Source organism: Pocillopora damicornis, chromosome 3 (genome assembly GCF_964200805.1).
Source record: "Pocillopora damicornis chromosome 3, jaPocDami1.2, whole genome shotgun sequence".
Lineage (NCBI taxonomy): Eukaryota > Metazoa > Cnidaria > Anthozoa > Scleractinia > Pocilloporidae > Pocillopora > Pocillopora damicornis.
Genome location: NC_142672.1, coordinates 18,673,234 through 18,685,818, shown reverse-complemented (window position 1 = coordinate 18,685,818; position 12,585 = coordinate 18,673,234). Strand labels below are relative to the sequence as shown.

Sequence of the window (12,585 nt, the reverse complement as noted above, 5' to 3'; positions counted from 1 at the left end):
TAGTCCTTCAGTTCGCTTTACAGAAAACCTTCTAGTGCGCTTACAAATTATGATCGGTTTTCGGGCTTGAAAACAATTTAAAAAAGTAACTTTATTTTCTCGGTGAAAGAGCTGGTTGTTCATAAAAAATAGTGTTTTAGTATATGCGTTAATTGGGGTAGCGAATGCAAGGTACATCCGCCTGTCGTTAAGTTTTGATTACTAGTCGTATAAGAATGGCAATAAAAGTTAGTTAATATGTCATTAGAATGATCTTCCTTACCAGTTAGAGTTTTTTTCTTTAAAAAAAAAGGGGGAAAGTAAAAGAATTTTCTTGGAAGAACAGTGCCACCCCTGGGTATCATGGACAGAAATAAGAAAACATAGATACAGTATATATTTACCAGAGCCTATAGCAACGAGAACGCCAGTGTTCCTGTAGATTCTCTCCGCCATGAATTTGCTCACACGCCTCTTGCAGGTCAATGCTTTAGACAGGGTTCGTACCCTTTTTTGGACTAAAAATTCAAGGACTTTTCAAGGACTTTTCAAGGACATATTTTTTATTTTTCAAGGACTCCACCAACTGCAAAATAAAAGAATGTTCACCTTATCATAGTAGCGATTGTGCCGAGCTTAAGTCGAGCTAAAAGTCTATGCCTTTTTTAGTTCATCCACAACATTCGCAATTTTGCACTCAAGGTCTTTGCGAGCTATCTCCTTTTCTTTTGCAGTTCTCCTCAAACTATTTGACTTTGTAATCCACACAAGTTTCCCAGTGTCCTCTGCTTTCTGTGCAAACTCGTCTGCCGATTTAACAAGATTGTCAACATCACTGTCTAAACGCCTTCTTTTCTTTTTAAGTTCGTCAAGTTCATCGACTAGCTCCTTTCGCTTCAGTTCTACACCCTCAGAGGTTTTCTTCCTCTTTTGTTCATCAAGATATGATAAATACTTCTGCCTAGCTCCTGCAGCTGACAAAAGAAGTGGTTTGTTGATTGAAACAGCAAGGACACCTCCCACAGATTGTACATGATCTTGTACCAGCCTTTGAGCAATGAAGGAGCGCTCTTGGAGGTTCTCGACTTCCAGTTGCTTATTGACTGAGAATCCTCTTTCGACACTGGCCTGGCCATGTGATAATATCAGTAGCTCTGAGACTACTTTCCACAATGATTGGTAGGATCGCTTCTGTCCCATGTGAAGATACAGAAAGGAATCAAGTCTATCATTGTTAGGATCATAGTCTTTGAACTCCGACGGAGAAGAAGAGGGGACTTCCATAATGAATTGTCTAAATAGTTCCAAAAGGGAATCACATTCACCTTCCGGGACTTTCTTGGCATTTTCAAGGGTAGTCAAAACTCTCTTGAATTTTGTGATGGAAACATCATGGTCACTCATCATGTTTCTTGGATCTAAGCAATTTATATTCCTTACAAGGGAATACTGAATTGGTGCTTTGGCAATCAGTTTGCAAACTACTTTCATAAGGAACTCCTTGCATTCCATCTGAAACTGAAGCACTCTTTTCTCTGAAACTGTGGACTTTGCAATCGACTCCTTGATCTTCTTGTCAGCTGTAAACCCCAGGTCAATCTTGGAATGAGAGGCATGAATGCTGGAGTCAGCAGGGTCAAGTTTTGTAAGCTTCAATGGGGTTTTGGCTTCACTGATAACAGTGGTCTTAATAAATCTTCTCATTAATCCCCCAAGCATGCTGTACAGGTCTGTAGCCAGGAAAGGAAGCATAGGCTTGTCGGTTTGATAGAGTGTCAAAAACGGTGTCACTTGCTTGGCTACTGATAGGAAGAAAGCGACTTTTGCAGTCGTAAAGGGATCTGCAACAAACTCTTGTACAGTTTCAAAGGATTTATTCTGTGGCTGTGGAACTTTTCCTGCCCTTGCACTCTGAACATACTTGACAACACTGTCCCACATACTCTGTGTACGTTCTGCAACCAAGACATTCTCCAACCACCTATGTTTGAAGAACTTCAAAGCAAACAGTGAGTTTCCTGTTACTTTGGTGTAGTCCTCTCTCCTTGCCAGACTGTCCTGAAAAAGCCAGTGAAGGCTGGAGAACAACCTGTCTAACTGCCATCCTGATGCCACAGCACCATCCTTGAATGCTCCATGAAGAATGTGTAAACCACAGCTGCCAATGTTCAGCATGTGACTATTATGCTCCCTTTTTGCCTCATCAGTCAGCATACTGTAAAATTTCCAATTAACGTTGGGTCCATCCATTGACAACTAGTATGAGAGAAAACATTCCTTGTAATATTGAAAGGGAAACAGATTATTTAATTTAGTACTTGCATTACGTCCCAGAGTTCGTGTCATTGTCCACCTAGACACGAAGTGAACTAGTCATGGATGCATTGGAATTGTGAAGATTTGCAATGAAAGAGTGTTGATTTATTTAGACCTTAAAGGGCAGAAAACCAAGTAAGGTGTTTCATTTCTATTTAATACAATTTTATCGCTTTTTGGAACATTGGCTAGATTGTGAACGCACAATTTATATTACATGCAATAAATTAGATTAAGTAATCTTGCATCTTTCGCCCTTCTACAGCAAAATAATAACAGACATTGAAAGATTTTCATGTTAAAAAAAATTTAACGCAACTTCTTGTAATTATCGTTCGCCGGCGAACGATGAAATTAAATGCCAGTCATGAAAACAATATAATTGATTCCAATTTGATCACACCTTTTTAATAATGGTAAGACATAGGTCTTTCAAAAGAGTGGCAATATGACAAAGAATAATTGAAATTAGGTAATTGTGTGAAGACTAAGTTTGTGCTATTGCCTATTTCGAAATGTCGATAATTGAGGGTAAGAAATAATACAACTTCAAAGAAGCATATCTTGCAAACAATTTCATGGATTACCCAAACATAACGAGAGTTGCATCCTACCTGATAAACTTTTTTGAGAGGAATTCCTTCTATGCCTGAACGAAAATGAGAAAGCATGTCCTCTGCTGTTCCATGCCCCATAAACACTGAGGTATAATAGCGACTTTCAACTTCGTGTTTGTCATGATTCCATGAACGAATGTGAATATCCATTTGCTTTGACTGGCACACGCTATTCAGGCTCTCGTCAAACATAAGTACATAAGCTTCTTCTTTTTTCACAACGTCCTTCAAAAGTTGTTTGAAGTGTGGAGCGAGCCCAAAACAGATCAAGTATGCACATTTCTTTTCTCCGCATGTAAACTGACTCGCGATCCGACTGTCAGGAAACATCGCTTGAAACAATTTGCTCGTACCTTCGCATGATTTATAGGAGTAATGAGACATTATCACCTTCAATGCCCACAAAATTTCTGCTTTCAAAGTCTCATCACGAGTGACAATTCTTTCCATCACCGATGAACCAGATGAACTCGTAGTACTAGACTTTGTGGGGTTGAGCGTGTTGTGTTCGCCACTTTCAGACGAAGCGGATTTTGAAACTTCTTTGGCATCGTCACTTGTAGTTGCTGGTTGTTGAGAAGAAACGCCAAAAAAATCTGGAACGCTTGCTAATGACCTTTTCTGGGATGTCAGTGTTTGATGTTTTTTTCCTTTCAAGTGACTTGTGAGCGCTGACTCTCCCATGCTCGAAATGTCAACATCCTTCATACACACGATGCATCGTGCCTTGTGCTTGTCACCCTTGACTTCTCGAAGCCAATCTTTATACAGTGATTTCTGAAGCCACAAGTTGCTGAAAACACACTTGCCCATTGTTTTAAATCTCTCACTCGTGAAACAAAACGCAAACAATCAACACTAACCCAGACAAGGAAAGCACTCAAAGCACATGGCTTTTCTCAGAAAGAGGGAATAGTACAAAACATTTGATTGGCCCTTGACATTCGAGACATTCAACCAATCAGAGTGATTAATAGAACCAAGAACAGGACAAATGGATATGGGCGATTGATCGACATGCGGAGTGGCGTTACGATCGTTTGTTATTTGTATCTTACTATTATGTGTTGCTACGTTTGTGCCAGTTGCATATATTTTCAGATAAGGCACTCTAGAATCTAAGTTGGATTAAATTAGCTACAAATTTCAAGGACTTTCCAGCACTGACTACAATTATCAAGGACTTTCAAGGCCTTGAATTTTTATTTTGAGATTCAAGGACTTTCAAGGACTTTCAAGGCGCGTGCGAACCCTGTTTAGACACTTTTTTTACACGCGATGGTGCTTTTTCTTCATGGCATGGATGACAACATTTATCCTACAGCACAATTCGCAAGTTAACAACATACCGTGTCTAACAAATGTAATTCAGGATTGATGGGTGTAACGATTTCACTAGCATGTGTCCCCCTCCACCCACTACCCCCTCCCACATACACACACAGGTAGAGAGCTAGAAATCTACTATCTAGTGAAAAGCTTGAGTGAAGAAAGTGTTAATAATAATAATAATAATAATAATAATAATTTTATTTATATAGCGCTAAAATCCAATAATTGTCCAAAGCGCTACCTAATTACAAAATAAAATATAAAAAATATAAAATATAAAATATCTACAATATACAATATAATTCAAATATAGCCTAAGTTATCTACTATATAAATCAAAAACATCTCAAAACAAAAGGAATCTCATAACCTATATGCTAACTTAAATAAAAAAGTTTTAAGGGATTGCTTAAAAGTTGCCACTGAAGCACATTTCCTAATCTCTAGAGGTAAATCGTTCCACAATTTAGGTCCTGCAATAGAGAAAGCTCTGTCTCCATATGTTTTCAATCTGCTTCTTGGAACCACTAAATATTCTTTACATGAAGAACGCAATGACCTAGAGTATGTTTTAAAATTCAAAAGGTCAGAAATATAAGAAGGTGCAAGGCCATGAAGGGCCTTGTATACCAATAAAAGGACTTTAAAAGTTATTCTAAACTCAACTGGTAACCAATGAAGATTAATTAAAATAGGAGTTATATGAACATGCCTCGGTGTCAATGTGACAACACGAGCTGCAGCATTCTGAACTGCCTGTAGTCTAGCTAACAGATACTTAGGAAGGCCATGTAATAAGGAATTACAGTGATCGAGTTTCGAACTAATAAATGCATGGACTAAGATTTTACATGTATCTTGGCTTAAGTACTTGCGGATTTTAGCAATATTTCCCAAATGATAGAATGATGATTTACAAATGTTCTTAATGTGCTCCTCAAAACTAAATATGCTATCAAACTGAACCCCTAAATTACGAACAGAGTCACGAGGTGCAATGCACTCAGAACCAACAGTAATGTGACCGATGTCAGGCATGGGATGGAATCTGGAACTGATGACTACAAGGTCCGTTTTGTCCTGGTTTAGTTTAAGATAGTTTCTTATCATCCATTCATCAATGTCCCTCACACAGCATTCCACTCTCAACTTCACTTGTTGGATGTCATTCAAGCTGGTAGATTTAAAGGTAATATATAATTGGGTGTCGTCAGCATATAGATGGTATGATAGTCCATGATCATTTATTATGTCCGCAATAGGTGATGTGTATAACAAATACAACAAAGGGCCCAAAACTGATCCCTGAGGGACACCACACTTCAATGCACGTTGTGAAGAATGACTATTCCCAACTTTAACAAACAGCTTACGTGAAGACAGGTATGATTTCAGCCACTTAAGCACAGTTCCTTGAAAACCAAAACAAGTAGACAGCCTTGTCACTAGAAGAGTATGGTCCACCGTATCAAACGCCGCCGACAGATCCAAAAGTACCAGTATGACCGACTCATTACGATCTAAAGCACAAAGAATGTCATTTTGAACCCTCAGTAGAGCCGTTTCAGTGGAGTGAAATGACTTGTATGCGGATTGAAACGTTTCCGAAAGACCATTAGATGTAATATAGTCTGTAAGCTGGACACATACCGCTTTTTCCACAAGCTTGGACACAAACTTCAAATTAGAAATAGGTCGAAAACTTTCATATTTAGTGAAATCAGCATTATGTTTCTTTAAAGTCGGTGTCATAGCTGCAATCTTCAAGACATCAGGCATAACTCCAGTAGATAAAGATGTATTCACTATGTTAGTCAACACAGGAGTTAGTAAATTGAAACATTCCTTCATTACCACTGCAGGCAGAGGATCAAGTACACAGGATTTATTAATAGATCTCAATGCAAGTCCCTTGATGTCTTTGTAACTGACATTAATAAAGTCTGAAAACACAGAGTTACATTCCACGTAGTTACCAAGAGTCACTTCATTAGCATCATTACCTTGCGCAGAACTCTTCTCTGTTAGTGTGGCATGGATACGAGCAATCTTGTCAATGAAATAATCAGCGAAAGAATTAGCTAGTGCATCACTACAAGAGGATGGATACCGTGCAGTTGATTGCTTTTGTAGTAGTTTTGATACTGTATTAAACAAAACCCGTTGATCACTTGAGTTTTCAGTAATGATGGTAGTGTAGTAAGAGGATTTCAACGACTTGATCAAATTATTCACAACGCAGCACTGACGATTATATTCTTGTCGATCAGCCTGCAGCCTGGTTCTTCGCCATTTTCTTTCAAGGCGTCGTCGCTTACGCTTCTCTACAGATACCTCATTAGTGTACCACGGAGCAGCAGGCCTAATAGTAACAACTCGGCGCTTGACAGGAGCATGCTTGCCCATTATTGATCTTAATAAGGTGTCATACTGTTGAACTAGATGATCGAGATCGCTGGATGGGTCGATGACGAGAGGGCAGTCAGCAACATCACTAAGAAACGACTCCATGTCAAGAGACCGAAGCTTCCGATAGAAGATAACTTCCTTCCTAAACTGGGGCTTTCTTATGGAGACATCACACATTACCGCCAAATGATCAGAGATGTTAGGATCATAGACTTTGATATTATTGAGCATGTTATCATCAGACTTATTTATAAGTAAGTCAAGAGTATGGCCATTGCGATGAGTCCCAGCACAGACACATTGTTTAAGGTCAAAAGATTCCAAGATGTCAGTAAAACGTTTGGCATTTACATCATCTTGACAATCCATATGCAAGTTAAAGTCACCAGTAATTAGGACTCGATCAGAAGACTCCACAGTTACAGATTCAAGTAGATGTGAGAATTCCTCAAAAAATCGATTGAAAGAGGAATTATCAGGTGGACGATAGATGACTAAGATCCTGACACTATATAGGCTCCGAAGACGAACATCCATGATTTCAAATGTATCATAATCAACTGTTAATGAAGTGTTGATGTTCAGCACATCCTTAAATAAGATACCAACACCGCCTCCTCTTCCTTGTTTCCTGGGAACATGTAGGAATCTATAACCTGTTGGACACAGTGTTCCAATCTCAACATCATCCATATTATGTGGTCTCAGCCAGGTCTCAGTAAAAGCTAGAATATCTACATCAAAATCCACCACAAAATCTTTAACCTCCATTGTCTTATTACGCACGGAGCGTGTGTTCAGTAGAGAGAAATTTAAGCAATGCGATAAACCATTTTCACTGTATGGAATTTGCGCAGAATTTTGTGAAGAGACTTCAGGCCCAGGATGCGGATGTACATCACCACTAACCAATAGAGATATTACCATGGAGTTAAAAGAGGCCGTAGTATTACTGTAATAAGATATTCTGCTTTTAAACCATTTTCTCTTCCAAGTCCTTAATAACAAACCTTTGTTCGGACTCATAAAGAAAAACATCCCATGGGAGGAGAATGCAAATAAGCTTCTCTGCCAGCGAGTAATCCGAGCATGACTGATAAAGAAAACCATCCCATGGGAGGAAAATGCAAATGAGCTTCTCTGCCAACGAGTAATCCAAGCGTAACATATTCCCGGTGAAGTTGGTTCAACAACTCTTTGGAACTGGTTTTCGAAGCTGTCAAACTCAGAGGTGACTTGAAAATCCCCGCCAACACATCTCAGTAGGATTATCAACCACAAGGACCAATTTAGAAAACGAATGGCCATCTTTAAGCGCATAAAAAAGTAGATAACACCAGAGCTTGTGAGGACACGTCCGCACCGCACCGCACCGCAAGTTAAGAACGGGTCAATGCTTTAGACACTTTTTTTACACGCGATGTTGCTTTTTCTTCATGGCATGGATGACAACATTTATCCTACAGCACAATTCGCAAGTTAACAACATACCGTGTCTAACAAATGTAATTCAGGATTGATGGGTGTAACGATTTCACTAGCATGTGTCCCCCTCCACCCACTACCCCCTCCCACATACACACACAGGTAGAGAGCTAGAAATCTACTATCTAGTGAAAAGCTTGAGTGAAGAAAGTGTTAGGTGAGTAATGCATTAGCATCACTAGGGAAGAGATGTTTCATTACGAGCCTGCAACTAAAAAATACCAACAACAACCAAACGTAATTTGCGCGATAAAGAACAATCAGCTCTGCTCGGAAATGACAGGGTTGTAACCTGGGATTTTTAGCTGTATTTCTATGAACTGAACCCTCAAAGGGCCTGCCTAAAAAGGTGGGTGTCCTGTGTTAATGAAAGAATGTCAAACTCACCAAGAACGATTTGAACAGGTTATGGATAAAGTTATCAGCAATAGGTGTCAATATGAATACCATTCAGAAATACTGGATAAAGCAATGGCAGATATGAATAATGCCGAATATGAAAACTTTGACACAGAGTAGAGGGGTCTGTAGAACAAAGGGCTCTCAAAAAATCTCTGATAACAGACAGAGGATACACACAAATAGGTCACATTTATATAAATGTACCACAGCTTATTCAATCTGCAGGTACCTTGGAGTCATACTACAGTGATGATAAGCCCATCTTTATTTCCTTACTAAGTGTTCACAAGCGACTTAAAAGAAACAAAATTGAAAGTATGTCCTGAAAAATGCATTTGACCTATTTTTTTTTTAGTTTGTCGTTGTTGCTCCAAATGCAGAGCATATCAATAAGCAGGACTGTGCTGTTAAGGAGAAGCATAGTGAATTATTTGGTTGCTTTGATCCTGGAAAAAGCAAGGAGCATAACCAGTATGATTTGCTTAATGACCGGAATCTTCCCTAGAGGTGATAATGAGGAGGAACTTTTTATAAAGCGGATGTCGGACAATAATTATTATGCACTTGTCCGCTCTTTGAATGAAAACAGGGACGATTTTTTCTATCATGTGTTACATTCAATAAAAACTAGGGATGACTCTCTTAGATTGTTCTTAAGTAGAGGTGCTGGAATTGGCAAAAGTACAGTCACCAATGCATTGTATGAAGCATTGATAAGATATCTGAATAGTAGTGCAGGGGAAAATCCAGATGATGTGAAAGTTGTAAAAGCAGCTCCTACTGGTAAAGCAGCTTTTAATATAAAAGGCAATACATTACATTCTGCTTTTAAGATACCTGCCAATAGAGGTTTGGAGTATTGTGCACTGGATAGCAACAGTCTAAATACCATTGGGGCACGACTCAAGAAACTTGAGACAATTTTTATTGATAAGATATCTATGGTAAGAAGTGGCATGTTAACTTCTTGAATGCAAGACTGCAACAAATAATGGGAACAAAAGAGCTATTTGGTGGAATTAGCTTAATAACTGTTGGAGATCTTTTCCAGTTAAAACCAGTTTTTGATAAGTGGATCTTTGAAAGTTCTGCGATATGCTACAGTGCTTTAGCAAGTAACATTTGGACAGAGAATTTTATCCTCTTTGAATTGACGGAAATAATGAGACAAAAGGATGGCAGAGAATTTGCTGAGCTACTGAATCACTCGAGAGGAGGAAAACATTCTGAACATGATGTAGCCATTTTAGAACAGAGACTTCTGAAGGACAGGCCTCACAAAGATAATTACCCTGTAAACATGACACATTTATTTACTACAAATGCATCAGTAGGGGTTCACAACAACACCCTGTATACTATCTCTAAGACTGATAAAGCTCAGATAAAGGCTGTGGAAATTGTAGTTGGGATATTAATAGTTTTATATTCATTTGTGTCTGTGACAACTATGGCAAAATATGACTTGACAACTAATAACAATGTGACTGATGGACTCACAAATGGTGCAGAGTGTATGATGGAGAACATAAACGACAGAGTAGAAAATTCCACCATACTTAGTATTATTTGGGTATCATTTCCACATCCCGAAATAGGCAAAAAGCTGTGCGGAGAATATGCACATTTGTATAAAAGAAGCATAAATAAAACTGGACACCAGTTTTAGAAGTAACAAGACAATTCCGGATTAATAAAAAAAGTGCAAGTTCTTCAATGGCAATTTCCTATTAGACCTGCTGCTGCCAAGACTATTCATCATTGTCAAGGTGACTCATTAGATGAAGCAGTTGTTGACTTTCCAGCATCTACAAGGGAGCATATGCATTATGTTGGTTTAAGCTGAGTACGAAACAGTTCTGCACATGTTCTTAATTTGAATGAAAACAAAATCAAGGTTAGTGAGAAAGTTAAAGATGAAACGAAGAGACTGAAAACAGAAGCAAGTCTTCAGCCATTAGCCATATTAGACTGCAGATTCACCCAAAACAAAAACAATCTTATTTTAAAATGTCAGATCTCTCCACCCCCCACATAGATGATGTCTGAAGTGATTACAATATTCAAAAGGCTTATGTCAACATTTTTGTTGAAATAAAACTTTGCTCGTTAGATAGAGGTGATGTGTATCAGCTCAGGGGATTTACACTTTACAGAAATGACTTCAATCACTCCAGTATCAGTACTTTTTACGGAACAGCTGTGTATGTTAAGAATGATTTGAATTGTACTCACTTACCATACAGATTCAACATTAGTAATGTTGAAATTACCATTATGGTTCGAAGCCAACCAATACCAAATATTCATGTTATTGGTATCTACTGCTCCAAAACTAAGGTACCAATTTCACAGTTTCTTGATGCTCTTACTCATCTGCATAACTCAGTGTTAACAGACCCCACAATTCCCACCATACTGCTTGGAGATTTTAATGTTACTTGTTTATTTTTGGTTTTTTTTTATCACATCTTTGATTTTTTCTACTGTATAAGAACAATAAAATATTCTCTTTATTAAATAAGGTTTTCTTTAGTTTGGAACCAAGTTTGTATGGACTATGGAGACTACCAACACACTATAAGAAGTGGAATGGTATACGGTCATGTAGTTACTTGCATGTGGTATTTGACAGAGATGTACAGCACTGCAGCTGACTATATTCATTCTGGATTTAGTACCAGTTACTGTATCTGAAGCAACAAATAAATGAACAGCATGAAAAATGCAAGCACAGCATCACTGGAGTTCATGCAGTTAATAACACAAATTAAAAAGAAAGAAGTACATGTATTATATTTGTTAGAACTATTGCTGTCTACTTCACTGAAAACAACAATGTGGTCTTGAGAACTTACATCAAATAATGAATTCAGCAGCTTCCATCCATTCATTGGTTTTATTCATACTAACACCATGAACTTCTATCATGACTATTTCAATTAGTAACAACGTTTTGTACAATATTTGAATTGTAAACTGCACACTTTCAACTATTTGGACCTTGTGATTGCCTTCCTCAAAATTATTTGTTAAATGAACTGGCTCTTTAAGGCTTTGTACGAAGCACTGATGCTGGTAAGTGCCAGTTTTATTTTACCATAATCATAATTAGCACAACAAATCAGTTGATGTGAAACCACCATAAATGCAATCAATTTACTGCCAGACTGCTGGATAATTAAAGATTTACAATAATACAATACAATACTTTATTTAAACACATAACACCAAGGAGCTCCTGAGTGGTTGTTAAAACGTGTACGTGTGTATTAATGTAAAACAATAAAATTGTACAAAATGTAAAAGGATAAAATTAATCAATTAATTAAGAAACACTACCTAAATACTAACTAGTATTAATTGTTTTGTTGTGATACGCATCCAAAACCATGAGTTTCAAACTGCTGTTTATTTTTCGTTAGCGTTGTTCAAAATCTATAAGTTACACATAGTAAGCGTATCAGAAAAATAATTACAGTAAAATATAAATATAACAAAACAGAATAATTACCAAATGGTTGTCTTGCTTGAAGTGCATCACAATTAGGAAAGTAATTAAGTTCATTAATTGACTGTGACGTAGTTACAATTTCAACGAAACAATAATCTATGTACAAAATTAAACAACTCTAAAAATTTAAAAAGCTCTTCAAGTCATATGAACATTAAGAGCCTGATTAAAAGATAGTGTCTTTGGACTCTCTAACCATTGAGAACATTTGATACTTTTGGTTAGCTTGAGTTTGACTGATTTCATAGTTTGACCCTCCTTCATAGTAAATCTACTGGTTATTCCTTGTAAACTAATTTAATGCATGATGGCTTGAGTTGCTATTGGTAAACAACCAGTTTTACTGGCAGACATATTTTCAAAAAACCAAGTAAAAATATACATCTCATATTTATCGGTGCCATTTCCTTGATTACACTCAAATCTGGGTGAGTCACTTCAGCTGATTATAATCCATACTGTATAATTTTACAATCAACCCTCCTTCACAGTGGAAATCTCACTAGCTCCTAAAGGTGCATTAATCTTTTA

At 37.6% G+C, this 12,585-nt stretch overlaps 2 protein-coding genes and 1 pseudogene across 2 annotated transcripts; 1 reads left to right on the top strand and 2 right to left on the bottom strand.

The window, feature by feature from the left end:
* Positions 1-471: 471 nt before the first annotated feature.
* Positions 472-4,180, bottom strand: LOC149048651 (uncharacterized). The gene is made up of 2 exons (XM_089198752.1): positions 2,910-4,180; positions 472-2,235 (listed from the first exon to the last, which is right to left on the bottom strand). The coding sequence occupies exons 1-2, from the start codon at positions 3,723-3,725 to the stop codon at positions 634-636; spliced, it is 2,418 nt and encodes an 805-aa protein (XP_089054878.1). The 5' UTR covers positions 3,726-4,180; the 3' UTR covers positions 472-633.
* A 1,366-nt stretch (positions 4,181-5,546) lies between these two features.
* LOC149048650 (uncharacterized) lies at positions 5,547-8,024 on the bottom strand. Its single transcript, XM_089198753.1, has 2 exons — positions 5,895-8,024; positions 5,547-5,764 (listed from the first exon to the last, which is right to left on the bottom strand). The coding sequence occupies exons 1-2, from the start codon at positions 7,971-7,973 to the stop codon at positions 5,690-5,692; spliced, it is 2,154 nt and encodes a 717-aa protein (XP_089054879.1). The 5' UTR covers positions 7,974-8,024; the 3' UTR covers positions 5,547-5,689.
* A 171-nt stretch (positions 8,025-8,195) lies between these two features.
* On the top strand, positions 8,196-11,242 carry LOC149048649 (uncharacterized; annotated as a pseudogene).
* Positions 11,243-12,585: the final 1,343 nt, after the last annotated feature.